This window comes from Colias eurytheme, chromosome 16 (assembly GCF_061535395.1).
Source record: "Colias eurytheme isolate Ceu_HAF_F1 chromosome 16, ilColEury1 Martin Lab GWU primary, whole genome shotgun sequence".
Classification (NCBI taxonomy): Eukaryota; Metazoa; Arthropoda; class Insecta; order Lepidoptera; family Pieridae; genus Colias; species Colias eurytheme.
This window is the reverse complement of record NC_142995.1, coordinates 8,122,675-8,148,812: the sequence shown is the minus strand read 5'-3', so window position 1 is coordinate 8,148,812 and position 26,138 is coordinate 8,122,675. Positions and strand designations below refer to the sequence as shown.

At 37.6% G+C, this 26,138-nt stretch overlaps 1 protein-coding gene across 1 annotated transcript; it reads right to left on the bottom strand.

Annotated features, from left to right (window-relative positions):
* Window positions 1-1,780: 1,780 nt before the first annotated feature.
* On the bottom strand, window positions 1,781-25,929 carry Rme-8 (receptor mediated endocytosis 8). The gene is made up of 39 exons (XM_090110784.1): window positions 25,794-25,929; window positions 25,022-25,371; window positions 24,583-24,929; window positions 23,811-23,946; window positions 23,410-23,528; window positions 22,980-23,126; window positions 22,211-22,310; window positions 21,936-21,974; window positions 21,073-21,245; window positions 20,300-20,507; window positions 19,965-20,120; window positions 19,280-19,537; window positions 18,696-18,860; window positions 17,498-17,689; window positions 16,725-16,933; window positions 16,374-16,533; window positions 15,995-16,095; window positions 15,533-15,707; window positions 14,741-14,943; window positions 14,187-14,307; window positions 13,954-14,118; window positions 13,696-13,847; window positions 12,920-13,121; window positions 12,170-12,358; window positions 11,311-11,446; window positions 10,775-10,968; window positions 9,928-10,116; window positions 9,420-9,599; window positions 8,673-8,834; window positions 8,063-8,275; window positions 7,452-7,584; window positions 5,269-5,520; window positions 4,841-4,953; window positions 3,913-4,085; window positions 3,397-3,619; window positions 2,962-3,129; window positions 2,482-2,628; window positions 2,146-2,368; window positions 1,781-1,898 (listed from the first exon to the last, which is right to left on the bottom strand). The coding sequence occupies exons 2-39, from the start codon at window positions 25,358-25,360 to the stop codon at window positions 1,825-1,827; spliced, it is 6,636 nt and encodes a 2,211-aa protein (XP_089966910.1). The 5' UTR covers window positions 25,361-25,371; window positions 25,794-25,929; the 3' UTR covers window positions 1,781-1,824.
* Between the last annotated feature and the right edge of the window lie 209 nt (window positions 25,930-26,138).

Below are 26,138 nucleotides of genomic sequence, written 5' to 3'. Positions count from 1 at the left end.
AGAATAAGCACCTATGTGTTAAAACAAATTATATTTTTTAAATTACCCGCCATACGAAATTATCCCATGTGCACTGTATAACAATTATATTATAATAATATCACACTTACTCGTATATAGCTAACGCGAGACTTTATTGCTACATTTACATTTTTACATATATTTATGTGCTATTCCTATAACGACTTTTCTTACGGACACTCAGATTTTAAATCTTCAATGAGAGATTTCAAAGAACATACGTCCGTAAGAAAAATTTACCGTTTTAGGTTATAAGAACAGCATAATTGTGATTATCCAACTAAAATATGTATGTGATATCTGAATGAACATTAAATCATTATGGAATTTAACCATCATTCATGATTTCGAAATTTACTAAAACTCTCCCGAATCCCGTTTCTATTCCCATTTAAATACTTATAAACACTTCTTAATTTTAAAGTAATATAAATATACTCATATGTATTTTAATTGTTACAAGTCCCTTTTAATACTAGATATGATTTTAATGGAATATAAAGTGATATTATAAACATAGCAATCTTTTTATTCGTCGTTGTAATACAAAATCTCCCTGATACCATTAACAAATTGTGTTTAAAAATATTCATATACAATTTTTATCAAATCATACATTTGAAGTCAGGCAAGAAACATCATAAAAAAATGAAGGACTATAACTTCACGATTAAAATTAAGATTAGAAGGAATAATTTCTTATACATAAGAGATCACATACAATATGAGTACACACGAAAAGGTAACATAAGAAAACTGAATAATATCATCGCTAATACTATTAACAATAAAATATGATTAACCCATTGAGCCCCGAACGGCCCGATCGGTCCACGACACAATAGATTTTCTATTGTGTCTGTGATTCCGGGGCCTGAGTTTTTAATGATTTTTAGTCTCAATATTGGCTACTAATACCTCGTTCATCATAGTTATATTTATATCGATTTATACATAAGTACATTAAACTTTTAACAAACATAATATTATTGTAGGAATACAAAAGGAAATTCAAATATATCTGCAGCATAAATTCTAAATCTTTTGACAAATTTACTTATAATAATTTGTAAAATGTATTTAGTATAAAGTTATACACACTGGCAGTTCAAAGTAAGTAGTTGGTATTATTGCAGAATACAGTTTAGCCTAATTTGTATATTGCATTGTTATTTTATTAAAATAAAGAGTTAAAACAATTATTATGAATTCATTAACTCATTTTCAATACATAGATTGTTTCGAATTGACAACGATCCAGCCCCCCTAGTCAAGTGGTTTTCTGTTAGCGTAGCGTTCAATAGAATAGACTACGAATGTATGAGATTGACGTAACCTGTAGATAAACGTATCTATAGCTTACGTCAATCTCATACATTCGTAGTCTATTCTATTGAACGCTACGCTAACAGAAAGCCACTTGACTAGGGGGGCTTATACGATAAGTATAACTTCTAACTAGTAAGCATGTTAGAAAAAAGTTATGTAAAGCAACATTGTACAGACATATGCAATTTAACATTTAGATACGCAACTCAAAATTTTACGTTCATACGACAAAAATACATGTGTGTGTAATTATTAATACATTTATGTGTGTGAAGCGTGTCTACAAAATTAATGCCTGCCTTGTAACTGTCACATTATGTTACGAATACATTGTAATGTATGTGTGTGTGTATTTGGGGGGGGAAGTTTAAATTAAGAACAACTATCTTGTAACTCGACAATGTGTTTGTGTGTGTGTGTTTGTATGTATGAGTGGAACTAAAGCGGGTGTGCGAGCAGGGCGGTGTGCGAGCGTCAGTCGATGGGCGGCGGCTGCGCGGGCAGCGACATCGGCGCTGCTGTGAGGTAGCCCGCTGCGTGTGGGGCCGCTGTAAACAATTACATAATTAACAATTTTATATTTTACTAGCTGTGCGACACGATTGCAAGCGCGGCTGAATCTACAAATATTTCCTTGGCTTATGTTATGATGCCAAGTATAATCACAATCGGTTCAATGGTGACGTGAAAGTCGAGTCAGAAGTAAGATAGTAAGACTTATAATATGGTTTCAATGATAAGTGTATTTTATTTTTCTTAAAATATGTGCCCCGCGCGTATAGCACACATAGTTACCCGCCAGCGCCGGCGCGTGGCCGGCCGATATGAAGAGGTCGTGCCGCTGCGCCGCGTAGTGCGGCCACACGGGCGAGCGGCCCAGCGCCGCCCGCACGCGCTCGCCGTGCGGCCCCGCGCGCGCCATGCCCTTCAGCGCGCTCACGAGCCGCGCCGCCGTCTCGCCCTCCACGCCGCCCTCCAGTATCGATATGAGCTCGCCCACCAGATCCGTTTCGAGCGCCTGCACGTAGAAAGAGAAAAAACTTTCATTTTAAAAAAGTAAAAATCATAATGCGTAAGAGAAGAGAGGATTAGAATATGCAATATTAATGCAAAATCGAGTATATTTCTCACCTGCAACACCAACTTGTCCGTATTCACAGAACTGTTGAATATCGTTGAGAGCGCCTCGCACGCGCCCCCGATCACCTCTCGGCAAGTCTTCACGGCAGTCTTGAGCCCCGACATTACTTCCGTTTGCGATAACGCTACCACAACCGCCTGAAATAATTAAAACAAAAAATAATTACCGTGTGTGCGTGCGTATGTTCGCGTGTGTGTGCGTGCGTATATTCGCGTGCGTATGTTCGTGTGTGTGTGCGTGCATGTGCGTTCGTGTATTCGCGAGCGTATGTTCGTGTATGTTCGCGAGCGTGTGTTCATGTGCGTGTGTTCGCGTGCGTATGTTTGCGTGTGTGTTCGCGTGCATATTTTCGAGTGCGTAAATTCGTGTGCGTATGTTCGCATGCGTATGTGCGTGCGTGTGTGTTTCTGTGCGTTTTGTATTAGCCTGCGTATCCACATGGTTACACATGAGTGTATTTGTACTCGTACCTGCGTGTGCGCGAGTGCCGCGAGCACGGGCACGGCGTGGCGCGGGCACACGGGCAGCAGGCGCGTGAGCCGCGGCAGCTCGCCCAGCTGCGCCACGGCCTCCGCCAGTGCGGGCTGCGCGCGTACTAGTGCTGCTAGTGCACGTGCGCACACGTCGCCGCGACTGCCCTGCAATGTAACACAAAATTAAGGATAAAACTCAATTTTCACCTGAATAAATTAGCGGGATCAATATTTTACAGAAAAATTGAGAATTCTCGACTTGAAGAAAAAATTAAACAACTTTAAAATTATTATTTTTTCCATAATTGTTCAATCAAAAAAGAATAGTGGGGAAATTCAATTTTCAATTAATGTTACATGAGCAAATGTTACTATAGTGTAGTGCAGAAAAATTTAAAGATAATCAAATTTTCGTAAAAACGTCGCTCGTACCTCAGACGTATCCTTAGCCAACGCAGCGACCGTTTCACTGAGCAGCTCCTGCAGGAACCGCTTGGGCGAGCGCAGCGCCCAGTGCGGGTTCTGCAGGTACAGCTTGAGGTACACGTCGCCCACCACCACCTCGCCGGGCGGCGCCCAGCGCGCTTCGTTTCGCTCGCTTGCTTCGCGGTCCTCGAACGTGGCGGACGGGTCGCGGATCTGTTTCGCGTAGTGTCTGTGGAAAAATATAAAATATGTAAATAATTTCTATATTTAGATAATATGTTGCATTTTAAAAGTAAAAAAATTCACAATATTTTAAAACTGTAATCTGCTAAATGGTTCTGGTTCCAGATACAAATTCAATAACTAGTCCCAATAAAAAAATATTAATATGTTTAAAAATCAATATCATTGTGTACGAATACTACATTTGTTTGGATAGCATAGGTTACTTTACCTGTTTATAAAAATATCTACCATCCGCTATAAACTTCACTATGCCTGAAACTAGATGTCGCTACTCACAGTTCCCTGAGCCTTGCCACATGCGCCTGCACCCGGCGCCGCGCGTCGTCGCCCCACACGAGCTCGGGGTGCTCGTGCGCGCTGTCGAACATGTGCACGGCGCTGGGCCCGCCCGCCTCGCGCATCGCCTCCGCGAACACGCCCGGCACGTAGCGCGATATGCACAGCCGCACCTGCGCACACACATATAAACTCAAATTCAAACATATATTCATTTTACTAGCTTCCGCCCGCAACTCCGTCCGCATGTAGGTCTATAAAACTGAAAAATTAAGATTTTTTTTCTACGTATTTTTTCAGGATAAAAAGTATCCCATTTTATGCCCAGGATAATAAGATATAATTATACCAAATTTTATCGAACTCAAACCGTTAGATTTCACGTTATGCCTGAACATACAGACAGACAGACAGACAAAAATTTTTTTAATCACATAAATATTTGTGTATGGTATCGATTCAGTAACACCCCCTGCTATTTATTTTTTCAATATTTTCAATGTACAGAATTGACCCTTCTACAGATTTATTATATATGTATAGATAGATTACACTTCTAGAAGCACTTTTGAATTGTCGTACATAGTTTTACCAATTACCACCGACATACATTCATTTAAGTTAGTTAAAAAGAACATTTTATATGTCACGGGTCACATGATGGTAAGTTACTACGACCAACCATTTTTTTTTTAATTTGTAGAGGTAATAGAAATGGATAAAGATAATAAGAAGAACATTTATGACAGAAATAAAGAAATGGACTGGAAAGGGTGAGGTTATAAACTTTTTAACGAAAAAAAATGACTAAAATAAAAGAAAACTGAACAAACAGTCTTTTGAACATTAGTTGTTGTTCTATTCAATAAATAATCACAAGCATTTGGTTTATTACGAAATCCAATTGACTAAAATAAAAAGTTCTTACTTTCGGACCGTGCAGCTTATCGGCCATCATGCGAGCTAGCAGATCCACTGCACTCTCTCTCATGTCCGGCATTTTATTGTTGCAGAATAAGTCCAGCAAATAAATAACAGCCCCTGTTGATAGAGAAGAACATAAAATCATCAAACACATAATTACGACGAATGCTAAAACATTCGCATGGATTTAGGCTCCTGAGATGGCGTCGCTATGAAGTGTATAAGCCGATGCATTAAAGAAAGGAATTTTTAACGGCGGCTTGTATTCACGTTGACAGATATAGAGAAAAAGAGTGAATATAAACGACACTATTGTGCAAGCGAGACAACATGTTAAGTACCGACATTTTAGATTCCTTTCTTTAATGAACCGGGGATACTAGATAACAAGAGACTACGATTATACTTGTACCCATTTCCACACACACTCACCCTTAGCCAGCGCCTCGCGAACCAGCGAAGTGCTCGCGAGCAGAGCAGCCAGCGCAGCCAATGCATCACTCTGCTGCAGCAGCGGCAACAAGTGCCCAAGCAGCCCATGAGCAGCCACATCTTCCACACATTCACGACACCCAGCAGCCGCAGACACGCAACGTAGTGCCGCACTTGACACACTCGGGTGTGAACGTGCGGATAGCAACCCAAAGATCAGACCGAACTGACCGTTGCATTGAATCTCTACGCCTGTATTTGAAACACATATATTTAAAAAAAACGACATTTTCTTTAATATGTATAAGTAACTAGCCGTTTGACACGCTCGGGTGAGAACGTGCCGATAGTAAACCGAAGATCAGACCGAACTGACCATTGCATTGAATCTCTACACCTGTTAGTGAACGCGAGTTTTCAAGTATTTAAAAAATATATTGACATCATATAGACAGACGGTCAATCGCTAAAGAAAGTTTATTTGACCGCGTCCGATGTACAAGATGTATATGAAAACGTTCCAAATTAAGCCATTGCGTTATTTAAATAAGGGTAGCAATAAAACGAGTGACTGTAAATTACAGTTCTAAGTGTCAAAATTAATTAATTTGGGTTATAGAATTACTAAGTGAGCGACTGACTTCGAGTGACGAGAAATCAACAGAACAGCAACTTACAAACATTAATTTGAGTTACTTAAAATACAAAATGAGCAGCTTCATTTGTTTGAGTGTCAACGTTACGTCCTGCATTTTTTTCAATATTTGGTAAATGTATTTTTTATACTGAGCGGCATTTTATCTTAAATGAAGTGTTTCGAATACAAAAACCACTTTGAAAAATACACTAATGAGCAGAGTATAATGAGCTCACATTTAAAAAATAAAAATAATATGAAATAACTATTTGAAGAAACACTATTCTATTAGTTGAGCAATTTTATTATTGAAATATAAGGGTAATTAAATAAAACGATGAACTCCGTAAAAATAAAGTAATATGCATGCACGAAATGCGACCATTTTTGTTTGTTTTTTAGAAGCGATTCGCTTCTGGCACTCGCCGGCCGCTGCCGCGGCACGCTCGCTTTGCTCGCTCGGCTCGTGCGTTGTTTATTAAAGTCTAACCTAACCTAACCTAACTGTTTTCTATTGAAAAAAACATTCGCTTCTGGTATTCGCCGGCGCTACCGCGGCACTAACTTAAAATATTCTGAATTTTTAATGTTTTATGGACTCTCTAAGATATTTTATACGATCTGGCCAAATGTCGATGACCAAATCGACACGATAACGACGATCAAACTATGTTGGCCATTTCATGAAATGAGCAAATCTACGATATGGCCAGAACACCTCATATCTATTGAAAAATTCGGGACAGACGCACGATCCTTTTTGCCAGTCGATTCGTCGCCCCGCCCCCATTCGAATTCGCGCGCATATAAAAATCTGTAGTTTTCATTAAAAAAGCGTATCAAAATAAAAAACATAAGCCCTCAAATAGAATATCAGTAACCAATAATCATTAATAAAGTAGCTTACAAAACTTTGCTCAAAGTGAACTTTTTAGTAGTTCGCTAAGTATAACCTCACTTAGAAAAATCGAATCTATCTTAATATTGAAGTTGCCCTCTCTGTATTTCCAGTCGCTCACTTAGTAATGAAGTCGCTCGGATAACATTTTAATATCTGAAATGGATTTATCACAATCCACTTTTTGTAAGCTCGTTCTGGATTTTATTATAAATCAATATTCGTCGTCAGTTTAGTTAATTTTTCGCTTAGTCAAATTCATACCGCTCAAGTTATTAAAACAGTATGTCATCATCAGTCGCAAAGTTTTTTTTTGTTCGCTCGTTTTATAATTCCCCTTTAAATAAGGTGCAATGTCAGTCGTACGACTGCAGTTAATCATAATATAAATATCATAAAAATTTGTCAATCTAAATTAAACATTATCATAATTTAAACAAGGTTCAGTGTCGATTTGCACGAATGAAAGCTACCGCTACGCTATCATGTGGTGACAAGATGAACTTTTAGTTTCAATTGGCTAACAAAATAAATCCCGAAATGATATGATTCCATGAATGTGCTATGCACTGTAATGACTAATTACACTATTCCCTGATAAAAAATAAAATATTTAAAAAGTCTAAGTGTATGCTTTATCCCACTTACCTGGATTTTTTATTATACAGTTGGCGAGAGAGTTCAAAGCAAGTGTGATGTGTTCAGCTCTTTCATCTGTTAAATCGTATTGTATTTCTTCTTCTACAAACTTCAACAAATCTAAAACGAATTGTTGAGGATTCTGTAAAAAAAGGACACTTAGGTTTATTGACTAGATCACAAAAAAGTATGCATTTTAAGTATGTATACAAAAATAATATACATAATTAAAAAACAACAACGTGAAAAGAAATACATTATGCACATTAGACAGCATCTTAGATACTTAGATTGACACCACCACAAAATCACTTGCCAAATTTAAACTTTGCTTCAATATACACTCAGACTTTTTTCTTTATAATACACCATAAGGTACCAAAATTTTTGAAGTGAAAACATCTTTAGCGGCGTTGAGCACTTTTTCTGTAATGGGTATAAAATCTTAAACTCGCGCCAGGACACGTGACCTGATCGAAAAAGCGTAAGACGGATACCATTCCAAAATATCAAACATGCTCAACGTTAATAATCAAGTTTTCACTTCTGCCGGCACTCCCGGAGTGCAACCCGTCTTTTTTTTTATATTTACATATCATTGATTTTAAAACATAGCTTACCTCAATACTAAACTCCGGTTGTTCATTATATATATGCAGGTACACTCCCCCCACTAGCAACAGTCCCTCATGCGCCGTGTACACGAACGGACGCACAAGCGGTTCGTCCTCAAACGCGCGATAGTCACGTAACATTTCGCGTAGTTCCGCGCGGGTACTGTTGTCCCAGATTAGATAGGGTGTCTTCCAGTTTGATGTGAGGATTTTGAGCAACTGAAATTGGTGGTTGGTTTTAGTAAAGTTAAATTTTTTGAGGTTAGTTGTGTAGAATATTTTTCAATATATAGGGAACCTTGAGGAATTAAAAAATCATAAACAAATTAAAAAATGTAGATAAACGTGTCGCTCTAAAATGGAGAATTTTGAATGGTTTTAATGTTACCGTGATGCCAATGCAATAAATTAAATTAATTTTCTTTATAGCAAATTGTCATGTTTTCAATTTACTTCAACGATTGTTTAAAGCAGCTCTTTTTTGTAAACAATCACATGTATAGTATATTGCAAATGAGATCTTGTAAATAGGTGAATCTTCTATTATCCTAATAATTCTAATAGCTTTATTGAAGATGCTCCTATATACACGACATGGTGTTTTCTAAGTACTTACCTCGTGCGTATCAGGATCAGCCAGCTTAGCACACAGATACGGTGTGAGTAACAAATGCAGTGCGTTTCTTATATTTTCGTCCATCGGCGAAGGCTGTTCGTGCGGTCCATATAACGCCGCTAGAGCACGCACGCATTGTACTGATAGACGATTGGCGATCTCCTGTAGAAAGGGAAAATTTTATTAGCTAAATGGCTGTGAAAATTCAAACATGTTACGGAATTTTGTGGATGGTATTTTTGGAATGGGTCCAGGGGAATTAAACTACTTATTTTACCTTCGAAAAAAGAAGGAGGTTCTCAATTCGATTGTATCTTTTTCTGGGTTTGTGACCTCAGAACTTTCGACTGAGTGAACCAATTTTGTTGATTCTTTTTTATTTGTAACGTAGTGCCTTCCAGATCGTCCCATCTCAATTTGTACAATTCTGACCATTCGAAAGCGTTTTCGATTTTTTTTTAATATCACAATATTAAGCTCCATTTGATATTGAAGGATATACAAAAATTGAAACCTTAAATTTTTTCATCATCTATTATTTAAATAATTCTTGTTCTGATAATAATAATAATAAGTTGTATTGTATTTCTAAGAAATAGCTCTGTATAATTAGCGCATGCTGTATTTACCTCTAATTATTTGTTATCTACTTTATCGCAAGAACTATGTTAATATTTATATTTAAGAATCATTGTAAACAAATGTTGGTTGACCAAATAAATAAATAAATATAGTTTGATAACTGACCTGCTTGCTGCTCGCCTGCTCCGTGTCCATACCGCTCTCTGTGAGCGTGTAGTCGTACTGCAATGCGGGGGGTAAAAGTGCGTGCAATGCGCCCGCACTTGCTAGCGCCGCGCGACACTGTGCTTCTGCGCTTAGTGCCGCTACTGCTTCTGCGCCCGCGCATGCTGTGTCGCCCAGTTGCTAAGGAACAAAAAGATTATTGTTTTTCATTATTTATAATTGAATTTGTAAATACTAAAGGAAAAGAATCGTATGAGACAGGCTATGGCTTAAAAACAGTGAAAGCATTGGCCTTTTGGTTACTGATTTCTCCAAATGCTGAGTCCATACACCTTTTCAGTTGTAGCGTGGTAAACAGTTCATCTGTATGTATAACTTTTTTACTACGAATAAATAAATAAATATTTTAATATATTCAATTAGCGTTTCATTGTTTTCGCACGTGCTGTGATATTCATCCATCAAAATTTTTGTGAATTTTTTTATATTGATATTTTTTTACACTCACGGGTCGTTTAAGCAGCGGCACGAGATCTGCCGCGAGCTGCGGCAGCGCGGCGGCAGCTGCTCGGCACGCGGGGAACGCGGCCGCCACCGCGAAGCTGCGGGCGCAGTGCGCGCACACCCGCGCCGCGGTACTGTGCGCGTCTGCACCGCCCAGCACTGACACGCAGCGGGATAGAGCTTCGCTTAACACCTGATAGACAGAATAATTAAATACATTTTTTTGAGAATTTTTTTTATTGATTTTTTTTAATAAATAGCCAGTTTGTGTGAAGAAAATGTGATATCACAATAAAATTACTACAGTCACAAAATTAAGGGCCGATTTTTCAATCGTTGGTTAAAATTTATCCGCCCAATAAAGTATTACACGAACATTTTAAAATGTAACCTGTATACTGTCAAATACGGTAAAATATAATATATTTTTGAAATGATAGTTTAATATGTTATTCGATGAATAAGTTTTAACCAAGGATTGAAAAATCAGCCCTTAATCCGTCAGTCCTCGGATCACAGACACAATAGAAAATCTATTGTGTCTCGGCCCGATCGGGCCGTTCAGTGGTCAATGGGTTAATAGAATATGGAAGCAAATAGTTGATAAAGGTAACGCATTAAATAGATTGCACTGCAAAATTACAAAAATTCAAATTCAAATTACATTTATCTGCAAGAATGCAGTTACAATTAATATAGGTGTTGTAACGTGTCAATTTGCTCGGTTCGCACATGTACAATGAAATAAAGCATTACATTTGCACATTTTGCCCTTTGACAAATTCCTCGTCAAAAAAATCTATTTCAAAACTGTTATTCAAGATGACCACCAGTATCTAATTATTACGTACCTGCAGCCCGCCCTCCCTGCACAGCTCCTCAGCATTCAACGCAGAGCACGCTAGCGTGGCGTGCGCTAACTCCGCAGCAGCGGGCAACAGAGCGAGCGAAGCGTCGCGCTCCGCAAATAGCTGCTCGCCCTCCGTCTCCAGCCGCACCGTGCGGAGTAATGCTTTGTAGCCCGCGTACTTGTACGGAGCCAGTACTACGTAAACGCAAAATTTGATGTACATTCTAATATGACAACTAAGCTTAACAATTATTGCACCTACACACTTACACAAACACACTTACATCATTACACACTAACCTAACAAGAGGAAAAAACCAAGGCAAAGAGAAAACTGAACTGCACGCCTTAATGCTTTTAAGACAGCATACTTTTGCCGTGATACGGAAATACCATTACAATTTAACCCACTAACAGTTGTACTTTTTTTACAAAGAAAAATAAATAAGAAGAACAGTTGTAATAACAGTGATAAAATCAGATATAATTTACAATTTCAAGCATTTTTATTGCTGCAATATCATACATAATTCTTACCTTCAGAGTATCTTTGGAAGAGAATAGTTTGCGTTCGTAAAATGAGCAAAATATTATTAGTGTTGGGACCATCACCCGTCCATACGTTTCGACTGCACAGAAACTCGTACGCTTGATTCACAGCCTCGAATTTATCCTGAAGAAAAAGGACAAGTTTGTTATCTATCCTTAAAAGTATAATATACAAACTTTTATATATGTACTGAATAAATAATTCCCAACATTTTATAATTTGCATATTTTTTGCTAGCTATAAGTAACATATGTGTAGCTAAATAATAGGATAATTTTTAGATAGACGCGCATTTAAATGTGTCGTGATAAATACTACGACACAACTACAGAATTATCTGCGACTCTACGAAGTTGAATTTTAAAAGTTGGGACGTCCATAACTGCTGGACAAAGGCCTCCCTCAAGGAATTCCTGTACGACCTGTCACCAGCGGCCTGCATGCAGCATCCGATGTTGAATAAGAAATCACAAAGAACATTATATTAATTGATTATTTTTTTCGTACAATAGGGAAGCCCTTGGCCACGTTCTCGCCATGTGGTACACTGAGATGAGGCTCAAGATAGAACGCGCTTCACTAAAATGTAAGATACATTCTCACTCTTCTCTTCAACAAAAAAAAATGTGTGCGTGTACTAGTGTACACACGTAAGAAGTGAATCTTCTTTATGACCTTATTTTTCAAAAAATAATTCACTATATGCAACTTTACAGAAATCCGTCGAATCACGCGTGGTAGGGATAAGAAAAAGATGGCGCGTAACGGAAACATGTTACACTAAATTTTTTTCTAACCCTGATAAAGAAGTTTCACTTCAAAAATGTAACATAACGATCCACATACCCGTCCCTCCGGATTCTTATCGGGATGATACTGGTGTGCAAGCCGGTAGTACGCCTTGCGCACGGCCGCTTCGTCCTGTGGCCCACCGCTCAGCCCGAGCGCCGTGTAGGCCTGCTCTGCCGTCATGGACGCGGGCTTCTTGTCCACTTCGCGACGCCACGCTTCGAGCACGTCTTTGAGGAGTCCGACCTGTGGAAAAAGTGGTAGTTTAATAAGATTGTACACAACAATATGGAACAATAGCGGCGTTACCTCGCTCTGAGGCGTTCCATGTAAGGTTTGAAGTGCAAGCGAGGGCGCGGAACGAGCGACAAAGAAGCACAATCGGCCTTAAGACGTTGTCACGTGTATCGTCAGTAAACCGACTATACAGACAACCAATTTTTTTTTTTATTGCGAATAGGGAAGCCACAATCTCGCATGATGTTAAGCTGAGATGTGGTCTAAGATGGTACACGCTTCTCTAGAAGGTACTTGTTCACTATAACGAGATTTGATTTATTCGTTATTATCGGGATAATAATATGAAGAATAGATCGCGTTTAAAATCCGTTAAAATTTTTAATTTCTCAAGGTATAATACTCGTATTAAATCAAACACAAGAAAATTAATTATCAATTACTACAAATAAGTTTCATGACGATACGATATTGGATCCGTTTACAGCCAAACTTAAAAAAAACATATAGAAGAAAATTTCTGACAAGATATCTTTCCTTCCTTTTTGCAGTCGGTTAAACAACACTCACCGGGTCCGGTATGGGCCAGTCGGGGAATCTCTGCGCGTCGCACAGATGGCGCAGGTAGAACATGTTGCAGAACAGCTCGCGGCTCAGCTGCGGGTAGCGCACGGCCGGGACCGCCAGGTACGGGTAGCGGGCTGCTATATGTGCCCGCAGTCGGGGCGTGAACTCGCCGATATGTGCTGACACTTTCATTATTAGCATCCGCCTGGATATATGAATATTATTTATAGTCGACCTGTTTAATAACTCAGGCCCCGGAATCACAGACACAATAGAAAATCTATTGTGTCGTGGACCGATCGGGCCGTTCGGGGCTCAATGGGTTAAAATAGGTAAACGATGAGGTGATTATATTTTCAAATTCATATTATTTAATTATGATTTACTAGCTTACCGCCCGCAGCTTCGCCCGCTTTGTCTAAAACCTAATAAATTATATACTAAAACCTTCCTCTTGAATCACTCTATCTATTAAAAAAACCGCATTAAAAACCCGTAGTTTTAAAGATTTAAGCATACAAAGGGACAGAGAAAGCGACTTTGTTTTATACTATGTAGTGATAATTTAGATTATATTTGCACGCTCAACTACGAGCAGAATGTAAAAAAAACAGGTATAATTTATACCTACATCTTTGTAACTACATTCCGCAAATAAAGACAATATATATTTTAATTAAAAGTTTGTAATAGCAGATTCAATTACAATTTAAATCAATCATCAAAAAGTCAAGTCCTAAGTAAATGAAAAAAAAAAACATAAAAAAAGAAGTGTTTACCTCATTTCAGAATTCCAAATAGCCTCAGGCGTGTCCCACTCGCCCAAGAAAATTTGCGCAAACTTCTCCGCGCCATGATTTTCCAAATAGCACACCATTGCTTCAGGCAATAATTGGCCCAAGATCGATCGCTGCATTATGTCCGAACTGGACTAAAACAACAATAATATTATTTGACACACTCGCAACAAAAAAAAATGAAAGGAGATTCATTAGTTCCTAAAATTAAATCTATATCATTCAATATTGTAAAATTACCTGATCTGATCTAAAGGCTTGTTTCATGTGAGTCAGTCTTAGGAACCTCGCGATTGGAAGTAAATTTGATCCAGTGTATAGAAGCATAAAGTAAAATACGCCGGTCAGATACAATTTCGAAATTTCTGGGTTGTCTTGCATAACTTCGTATAGGAGTGTTGCAACCTGAAAAATAACGAAAAATTAATAAAATTTATACAATTAAAGAAAAAAAATGAAAATAAAATACCCACTTTTTCAACTAAAATCGGGTCAAATGTGAGCAAAAGTTGCACGACATGCGCTAAACAAGCCGGTTCTGACAGTAACCTTTTTACTTTTGGCAGTGGTCGTATCACAGCTTCCTCTTCATCTCTGCAAATAAAACAAAATTTCAATCATTTACAAACAACTATGACACATGTTTTGAAGTGAAACTTCTTTAGGCGCGTTGAGAGTAAAACTTCAAGGTCACTATTGCCATGGCAATACCGTCACGTCATAGAGTAAGGCGACGATTTTAGTATCTTTTATCTTGCCAAAGAAGTTCCACTTCTGACACGTGTGCTCGGCACACACGCTCTTTTTTTGAAGACTTTGAAATGAACATATATTTTAGTGTCTAAACATTTTTGTTTTATGGACATATACACTTCTTTAGAAACTCAAACTCAAACATTTATTTATTCAATAAGACTTCTTATAAAAGCACTTCTGAATCGTCATAACATTTACGCGAGCGAATCATGTGTTTTTTTTATGTCCAACTCCGATAGATGTGCCACTTGCCACTGGCCAGTGTCCGCACCTGCTGGGATAGTATCTGGTGCAAGTGATGAGCAAGTCGAGCACAGTAGCGGCCAGTTCGGTCTCTGTGAGCGCGGGCGGGCCCCGAGCCGCCACGCTCCAGCGCAGCTGCGGGATGCCGGCCACTGCCCGCCAACCCTCCATGCTGTTGGCCCAACACTTCGTCTTGTTGTTGATCTCCCCCGTCTTGTATAGCTCTTTTAACTGGAAAATAAGAAATACATTTCCTTTGGGCATACATACAATAATTGCAAATCAGCGTATTTTCATTATTATTACGAAGTAAAATACCAATATCAATTGAAAATAACGTCCAGCTTCGTTTTCCGGTTACGATTTCCGTGTTGCTGAGTGTTGCAGCGCGGCGTACTACCATCTTTTGTGCTATGTATGTAAGTGTTACTACGTATTGTCGCGTGTTGCTGTGTGTTGTGGCGTGTTGCTGAGTATTATGGCGTGATGCTGCGTGTTGTCGCTTGTTACTCCTGGCGTTGTGTGAAGAAAAAAAGATGAATTGCGACATGTTTTGTTTTGTCGCGTGTTACTGTGTGTCGTGCAGTGTTACGCCCATTGTCGCTTGTTATTGCGTGTTGTGGCCTGTTGCTACGTGTCGTAGCGTGCTGCTGCGTATTGTGAAGTGTTGCACCTGTTATCGCGTGTTGACATGTTGCTGCGTGTTGTGACGTGTTGCGACATGTTGCTGATACATAGGTACAGACACTAACCATCTACAACTTTACAGACACTTATCATCTACAACTTTATTGAATATATAGATATACATATAGCTTACCTGTTTAAAACTAACTGGTCCCTTCCTAACAACTTTGTCCCCCTGTTCCACGTTGTAGTACCACTCGCGATCTCCGTCCGTGTTAGCCGCTGGTCCCTCTATCACATTAGATTGAGCTGGGACCATCGCACGTGACGTGTGTAAGTGTGCAAGCGTCATTAGATCCACTAGAATCCTGGACAAAATACAGTATAAATTACCATTTACAACATTATAATATGTATATGTAAGTATATTTAATATAAATGATGTCGGAAATCATTACTTTAGCTTACAATAACAGGCTTAAAATCATAAATTGATTATATCATCACCGATCCTGGATTAGTGTACAAAGTTTGATTTAAATCCGTCAGTAGAAAGTGGATCAAAATTGAGTCTACAAGAGAGATTACATACAAACATGTAGCTTAGAAACAAACATACAAGTGAACCTTATAAATGCGTGTTAAAAACACTTACCTAATACCATTCCATTCTAAAATTTCGCTAACATTCTTCTTGTGTAATATTAGCTTCGCTAGGAACTGCACCAGTCTATCTCTCTCCATTCTATCACATGTCTAAAAGGTGACATAAGTAAATTTAATTAAAAAATTTCGATCACTAGCATCAGAATATAACACATTTAAAAGACTCAAAGGACCAAAATTTCTGGTCATAATATTATAAATACCCATAAAAATGTATGTTACTTTATTGGTTTTACCAATAAAATACAACAACACATTTCACAAACTGAAAGACTGATTCTAAGATTCGAAGGACTAAATTTGGTAGTGAAATTTTACTATCAAATATTTACGTTATTTTTATTACAAACACACAAAAGTCAACTTACTCTATCTAACATTTGCACAATATATTTAGTATCCGCAAAGGGTCCGATATCCTCATAATACCTCCCGTACACAATGGTCATCGCTTGCAGGCACATGCATTTCATTTCTACTTTTGGAGTGGAAAGGAATCGGTGATAGAGATCGTTGAAAAATTCATATCTAAAACAAAACAATAATACAGTGGGAGTGATATGAAATGAGGTAAGAATTTTTAGTCAATGAATGCATATTTAAAAGATCTATAGATTTACAAGAATAGTGAAGTAAACGCAAAAAGTATAAAAATTAGTTAAGGACTTGTGAGGGTAGAAGTATGTGAAAAAACTTTATTTTAACATAAAAATACATACGATTTCCTTATAGGACTATCATCGTTGTCCTTTTGCTCTAGCAGTATCCGTAAATAATAATCGCCAATTTTGACTTCGTTCTGTAAGCACTGATAATGGACCTCTAATTCCGCGTGGTTCCACGATGTGAGCGTGTTACCAGCTACTTCTCTATCCGCTGTGAAGTCACGAAGCTCTTTCTCTATTGCGTTTCGGAGTTCTTCTCTGGTCTAAAAGTGATTGATTGTTACAACAAATATTTTTGAAAAAAGTGAAACGACTGTGTATGTTTGTCACATTACTAATGAAATTATTTTTATTTCATTAGTAATGTGACAAACATACAAAATAACATACACACATACTTTTAATGATGAAACGGTGCTATTACCGATTTTACAACCAAAAAATGTTGATACGTTGATAAACAGTGCAAAAGTTAGAAAACATAAATCAGGCACTAGAAAATAATAAATAATTGGCCACAATATATAAATAATATGTAGTTTAAAAAAACTAAAAAACACGCTTTTCATAGAAAACCGAACTAAAAAATAGAAAATTTTATCAAATTATTGTATTGTCATCGGTCCTCAATAAATCTACAAAGTTTGAACGAAATCTGGCCGTTTAAAGTGGGTCAAAATCGCGCCCAAAGAAGTCGGTTACAAACATACAGTCGGTTACAAACATACAGGTGAAGCTACTATAAAGCGTGTAAAAACCAAATTTCATGATCGATTAAATTCGATATACATACATCATCATCTCTCATTAAACATAAAGTGACTCACCGTATGATTCCATATAAGATTGGGCAGCGCATGATCGCGATGGAACTGGTAGTAGAATAGCGGCCAGTTAGCCGTCGACTTGAGCCTCTCTCTGCGCCTGCGCAACACTACCGGCCGCGCCTGCGCCTCCTTGCGGGCGTCTGCGCCACGAGCGCGTTGCGCCCAGTGCTGGAGCGCTAGTGATGCGTAGTGCTGTGGGTTACGTGTATGTACTCGAAGGATCAAAATATATACCAATTATAATAGCTTTATTTTATTTATTTATTTCTTATACTTTATTGCATTGAAAATACATATAACAAAGACAATACTACAGAAACAGCAAAGGGCGGCCTTATCGCTAGGTAGCGATATCTACCGGGCAACCCAACAATCAGAGGAAATTTAACAATATGATGTGGGTGAGCAAAAATAAGGCAATACTAACACATTGAAAAATGTACAAAATAAACATATACAATAATATGTATGCTTTATAGTATGCATCATACACACTACACTAGTATAAAGTAAATTTAATGGTTTTTAATTTTAAAATGCGAATGCCAGCGACGCGTAATACTGAAAATTGTCATTGTTAGATGTACTCGAAGGACCAAAGCATATTGGTAATAAAAACAGTATTTGTGTATGTTTTTCCCTTGTGAGTGTCACTGCTTCGATCACGTTGCGTCCAGTGCTGGAGCGCTAGTGATGCGTAGTGCTGTGGATTACGTGTTAAATGTACTCGAAGGATCAAAACGTATTGGTACTAGAAATTTTTGAAGTGAAACTTCTTTATCGGGGTTAGAAAAAAATTGAGTGTAACATTTTTTCGTTATGCGTGACATTTTTCCGTTACGCGCCATCTTTTTCTTATCCCTACCACGCGTGATTCGACGTATTTCTGTAAAGTTGAATATAGTAAATTATTTTGATATTGAAAAATAAGGTCATAAAGAAGTTTCACTTCTTACGTGTGTACACTAGTATACGCACACATTTTTTTAGTAGTATGTAGTGCTGCGAGGTCCGAATATTACAAACTTTGATAGGCCGAACCGCATTTGTAGTAAAAGTTTTACGTATGTTAGATTTACTCATAGGACATAACCAAAACATATTATAGGAAGTTGATTATTGTGGTGTGCTTCTACCACATCTTCGTTAAATTAAACAAAAAACAGTTTATTTCATAAGTTCCAGTTTTCAAACTCACCTCTAAATGTTTCTCAACGTATTTCACAGCCTCCCAATGCTTAGGTCGTGGTCGTGCCACAGCTTGCGCAAGTTGCAAGTTGTCTCGTTCCTGTATCGCTTCCTCTTCTAACGCGGCCGCAGGGGGACTCTCTGCTGATTCTAAGAATGCGAGTAGACCGGATGGCTGAAACAAAAATTTGATTTTAACAATTTGTATATGTCGAATTGAGAAATAGTATAATGAAAGCATATAATTTTTAATCATTCATATTTTCCGTTTTTTTTTAGTGTTAACTTCTTATGGGAAGGTAAACCGTATCGCTACGTAACGATTCAAGCTTCCCATTTCCCTGATTAGTTGGTCACTTCTATCGGACGTAGACACACACGTTTTTAAGCTATTGTATAGCTTCTATCGCGGGCCTTGAGCGCGGGGACCGAATCCAGAAATTCCGTAACGAAAAAACCTCACGCTCCCCACTCCGACGGGCACGGAGGTGCGGCTTGAAGGCATAGCATGCAATGCTTTATCGCGGCAGTCCTCGAGTGCCACACGTCTTTTTTTTTAATATACCTTTGTTTTCCACCTGTCCCAGCACTCACCATGATCCGCTTGAGCAGATCCGCAGCGGGCGCGTGGTCCACCAGCCACAGCGCCACCAGGTGCCGCGCGAGGTGCCGGTGGTGCAGCCGCGCCAGCCCCGCGCGCGCCCCCTCGTACAGCGCCGTCAGCAGGTGCCGCGGAAGTGCCGCCTCAGCTAGTGCCAGTGCCTGGATCCTGGTGCCGACCCCACCACTGCCCTCCTCGACTAGCGCGCGGGTGACGAGCCCCGCGCCTTTCACTATCGCGTGGGACGGGTGCTGGAATGGAATTTTTGGTGAAATTTGAACAGACTCGAAGGACCATACACATTTTTAAAGGTTACGAATTACGATAGATCCATACTATAATATTATAAATGCGAAAGTATCTCTGTCTGTCTGTTACTCAATCACGCCTTAACTACTGAACCAATTTGCATGAAATTTGATATAGAGATATTTTGATACCCGAGAAAGGACATAGGCTACTTTTTACCCCGGGACATAGGATAGGTTTTATCCCGGAAATCCCACGGGAACGGGAACGTTTTTCTTTGACTGCGCGGGCAAAGCCGCGGGTGGAAAGCTAGTAGGTTATAAAGATGAACAACAAAGATGTTTTTACACATAAATGATGAAGATGGTGATGATGATAATTTTAATAATGAATATGGAACTTTCAGTCCCGTTAATTAGTTTATCTTACCTCAAAAAGTCGGAATATAACTCGTCCTCGTGTCGCCACCATCTCCAACAGTTGGTCGAACTGTTTGCCATCTGTTGTTTCACTGTACGGCACACACAATGAGAACGTTAAGAAATCTAACATGGCGCCTACGACTAGTGCTCCGCTACCTGCCATCTAAAAGAAAATGAATATAATTTTAAATCAATATATTTTCGAGATATTAATTATTAGCCTATTAATTTGCGTTGCATTGCTTCCAGTTCAGGCCGGGTCAGGCATTTTACTATTATATATAAACCACTTATTCTGCGCATATTTCTACAGAATTTTCATTAAATTTCAGCGATACTCACAATATGCTGCGCCCACATAGTCAACAATCCGTCCAGGAAGGCCTGCGACGCAAGCATGCTGGCCTTATTCAGCTGTTCCTGTCTGAGATCCGGTTCAGCATGCATCGGCTGTAGAAGAGCACACACAGCTTCCAGCGCCGCGTGGGAACACGCCGCTGACTCGCGTCGCAGCGCTGATACCACTGCTGAACCTATCCATTCGCGGAACCTGTGCATACGGACATATTATTGCTGTAAAGGAACATAAAGCTGACAATAATGCGATGGGTAAGTATATCTATATCGGTCCTAGTGCAAAAAGGCTATACTAATATTATAAAGCTTGTTTTTTAAATTTATATTTTTGGTTTTATGGCATTCAAATGCTTTATAAATAAAAATTTATAAAGAATAGAAAAAATTCGATCACGAGGCGGGACTCGAACCCGCATCCTTTCGCGCCATTCCGGGTGGCTGAGTTGGTCAGGCATCCGCCCCGGAATGGCGCGAAAGGTTCGAGTCCCGCCTCGTGATCGAATTTTTTCTATTCTTTATAAATTTATAAGCTTGTTTTTTTGTTTCAATGCGCGAATATCAGTAATTACGGGTTCCGATTTGAAAAATTATTTCAGAGTTGGATTATTAGCTCATTTATTGAGGAAAGCTATATATCATCACGCTAAGACCAGTAGGAGGGGACTTTGATGAGTAAAACCTGTTTTTTTGGGCATATGTAGTGGTCAAAAAAATTATTATCAACTGCACCCTGTCCCCGCACACAGCGACACACATACCCCGGCAGCGCGGTGAACGCAGCGAAGCCCACTTTGCTCGCGCACAGGCGGCGCAGCGCGTGGAACTGCGCCTCCAGCTCGCGCGGCGTCAGGTTCGAGCCCGACGGAGCGCTGCTCACGAGCGCACTCAACGCGCCCGTTATCAGCTTTTCCTTGTTCTCCGCGAATAGACGCTGTCGACAAATGGAATAGATAAGATGTCTGAACATTTGGACTTCAGAGGAAAATTTAATAGGAGTATAGCCGACAAAAAATATTTCCATCAAGTTTTATCGGAAGCTTTTTTTTAAGTGAAATTCTTTAAGCCCGTTAAGAATAAAATTTAATGGTCGCGTCATGGCAATACCGTCACGGCATGGAGTAAGGCGTCGATTTTAGTATCTTTGAATCTTGACAAAGAAGTTTCACTTCTGACATGTGTGCTCGGCACACACGCTCTTTTTTGTGATTCAAATAATTCATTATCTTAGAATTGGTTTGATCGCGTAAATAAACAATATGGCATGTCATCTAGATCCCTCATGATTTGTTTTTAGTGGAATGGTTATTAACAAAGAATCACAGCATTACACAATTAGAAAATCTACATGGAATATTTAAGTTGTGTAACTCATTTACATATTGAATTAAGTCATTGTTATGAATGATATTTACTTACTGAACAAAATTCTAACATTTTATGGGTACCCACATTAGTAATATACAACCAGGACTAGTATAATATAAAAAACCGTTAATAAATAAAAAACACTGTATGAAATGTAACCAAACTGCATGCAATTTCATATCTTCATTCAAATTGATTCCCATAAAAACCATTTTATTAATACATATTGCAAATACAAAAAACATAAGGGACTTACAAGATCCCAGGTAAGAAACAGCCACAACAGGGGACGGGCCTACAAGGCAACAACACAAAATTAACATGCCCAAATTAACTTGTCACATGGTAACTTAAGCAGTGCAATGTTAAGCCAACAATCAATGATATTTATAGATATTAGCAATGAAAATATATACAACATAATATGCAACCTCATTTTTTGTAATTGCAGGCTTTTTTTAATCGATTCGTAAATATTTTTTTTATAATAAGTAAATAAAATTAATTTCAATAATTAATTAATTATCTTACGTCCTGACTGACGGAATAAATGAGTCCACTGTATCCAATGTTCGCGTTGAATCTTTCTATCACCTCCACACGCGACATGCCAACTGGGTTTTGGAATAACCTAAAAAACAAATTATTTTAATAATTACATTACATATTTCACTTTTTCTAGTATTTTTATTAACTTACTAGCGGTCCGCCCCGGCTTCGCCCGTGGTACATGTTAACGTTTTCTCTACATAAGAACCATCCTCGTACTTCAAGGAATATAATAAAAAAAGAATTATCGGAATCGGTTCAGCCGTTCTCGAGTTATGCGCTTACCAACACATTTTGCGATTCATTTTTATATATAAGATTTATGCTTTACTAGTTAAATTGAATATCTTTAAAATATATCAGTATCAAAAAAAAGTATAAATCTTGTTTAAATGGCTGAATACCATCTAAATGCATAATATATTGATAAATTTAAAAAAATATTAATTTTTGAAATTTAAAAAGTAGTATTCTGAGAAATCAATAGCAAAACAAAACTTAATCTATAATATTCTATAGTATAGTATATTATGGAGGGAGGGGGAGAGTTATATTTGCTTTCATTTTCCTTTTGAAGTGAAACTTCTTTAGGCGCGTTGACACTGTAATTTTAAGGTCGCGTAATGCTCATGGCAATGCTATCAAATCATGGAGTAAGATGACGATTTTGGAATCTTTGAATCTTGTCAAAGACGTTTCACTTCTGACACGTATGCTCGGCACACAGGCCTTTTGTTAATCATCTACTAACCGCAAATGATTAGACTCTGTCTCTTCATCAACGGGCTGGTGTAGTGGTCCGAGTCTGTAACCACGTGGTGTACGAGACATTCGCACGTGCACGTCGCGCTGGCCGGCTGAACGCACACCGTCTAATAACGAGGCTAGTAGGGCATCCCTAAAAATAATACATGGACATCTATTAACATTAAAATTTAACATACAAGACAGTTAACGCCAAATAATTTTGTAGCTCAAAGTCAAGTTAACATAACATAGAGCGTAATATATTCTCGAGTCGTCAAGATTTTTAAGAATACGTAAATAAAATAAATAAAACACGAATTTTGTTTTTTATTTTTATTTGAACATATTGTGATGATTTTTTTACATGCATTTTCTTTGTATCGTGCCTGTAATGAAATAATAAATCTTTGTTTAAAGTTTAAACCTTAACTTACCTCTCTCCAGCATGATAAGTTCTCACTTGTCCATTAAGATATTCTATGGAAAACTTTTGTGGATGATCTGGATCACGGACCATCGCAAACACATCACTGAGTGGACGAAGACACACAACCTGGACAATTAAGAGATAATCAAACTTCACATAGATTTATATAATTAATATGAATAATATATTAAATTCATGATCGCAAATTGAAATAATGTAAAGAAATCGCAATTCGCATTGCATAAACATATTAATTAGTGTTAAAATACCTATAACAACAGATGAGCAAGTTTTTTTAGATATTTATAATTTTACACAAAAAATTTCTACTTATATTATATTTAGCTCACCATCCATAAACACAAATTTAAATGGTATAACATAAAATAATTATATTTAAAAACTCACAGAATATGTCTGTGGGTCTCTCTCTAAAATACAAGTGTCAGAAAGGCACAGTGTTCGTTTCATTGGCTCCATATGCCGTGCGGGGTTAACTTTGTGTACTAGGAATTCACTTAACGAGGTCTGATGTTGATCTCCACTGGAAAATAAATACAAACAGATATTTTAAGAATAAATTTAGGAATAGTAATTATGTAACTGTAATTGTAGTGATTGAATCAAAATTCAATATTAATTTCATACAATTATTACCACAATTCAAACAAATTAAAATTTGATTTATTTATTTAAAGTGTGAATAAAAGTGGGTAGTTAAAAAATATAGTTCTAGAACAAATTGCAAATCTATAAACAAGCATTTTATGAGAATCATATATCATAGTAATCAAAGAAAAAAAACAAAATGCACAAGTGCAAGTCAACCCACAGGTCATGACTAGTCAAACATAAACAAATAGAATTTCATTATCTTTGTATTCTAAATTTTGGGCACATGTTAATATGATAATTATAGGCAGAGATAAACTATGTGAAAGGTCACATGAATAATAGCCTACTCTATATAATTAATTATTACTACAAACAAGTTGTATGATTGGTAAATCAACTAATACAAAATATACAAATATTAAAAAATATGTGTTATTTGGATGAATATTTGCAAAACTGCATTTTTTTTTATTGCGATAATTTTCATTGTGAAATTACTTAGTTTTTGTAGCATACATTTTAGTAAATCCAAAAAAGGGTACATCATAAAAATCAATAAACATACCTATACTTCCCAAATCGTTGATTGTGATAATCGTCCAATGTAATTGTAGCCGTTAGAACTTTAATCGTTATATTGAGTGTTAGGTTAGCCATTTCCAGCATTTTATTAATTATCCCTTGGTGGTCCATTGCGTTAGAGAACATGTGTAGCCGACTGTATCCTCCCAGGGCTATAACGAAGCCACCTGGCACATCTCGCACGGGGAGTAAGCCTTGGATATCATTATATGGGTAATTGGCTAGTAATGTGTGTGTAGCTGGGTCTAATTGTTCTAGAGAGCATGGCCCCACTTCTAAAACTACTGGAAGACGAGTGCCACTCCAATGGTGCTTGTAAGCTTGGTATCTCTGTAACAAAAGTAGTAATAATATGCCAGCATTCATAATGAAAATTAAACAATTTGTAACACTTTTGTTTATAACAAATAATCAATACTCACATAAACATCCTTAGGCTTTTCAGCAAACAAATGCCTATATTTGAATGCCTCTGTTAGAATCAGACACTTGTGTTCCGAGGAAAACTTCATAGAATCAACTTTCTTATCTTTTTTCATCACAAGGGTGAAGTCATGGTTGGCTGCTGAGTTTGAGTGTTTAGCTGATGATATAGTGATTACATCTGAGTACAACCACTTGTTGGTTACCTCCAAACGATCAGGGTTGTATGTTGTGATACCATGAGTCCCGATTGAGAACACCCTTTTATACTTCCCTTTCCATGAATGTTTGGTGACAAGAAAAGATGCCACATCTTGATTATCTTTTAGTGGAATCATCTTTGCATTTTCTACAAATAAAAAGAATCCATTTTAATTTGTAATACTATTTTCCTGTTAGATAAAGGGTTGGCATGATATGACATATTATTAAACTTGCGGAAATCGCAATTAGTGAGGAAACGTAATAAACAATTGTACCAATAACAGGGACGAATACAAATTATTGAATCAATTAATGCAGGTAAGTTTTTCTCTCTTTTATTACCTATTTAATTGGAAAGTAATTAAAAATTATTTTCTACTTTTAGTAAAGTAAAGAATGTTAAAATTTAATTAAATTTATATTGTTCCACAACAAAAGATCCTCCTTCCCAATATTTTGTCAGATTGTATCCTCCCCTTTGTAAATATATTCCACATACTGTTGAAGACGTGTAAACAAAAGCTTATTGCACTAAATACCACATAAATTAGACACAGAAAAACTCACAGTTGTTGCTAAATAATCAAATTTAACTGCTTTCACTAAGAATCAGTTTCTAATAAGAACCACATAATATACAAAACAATCAAGAAATACGATAAATTTCACCGAGACGAAACACCGACAAAATTGACAAGTGACAACATGACAACAAAAATGACAGACGGTCGTGCATTTTCATTTTTCGTACGGTCCGTCGACAAAAGCAAGACAAAAGTGGTAAAGGTTTTAACATTAACCAATGCTATACGCACGCTATACGTATATAACCAATCATATATATTTTACTCTATAAATCTGTGATGATAATATTTAGAATCAATAAGATGAAAAAATACATGTTAAAATTCC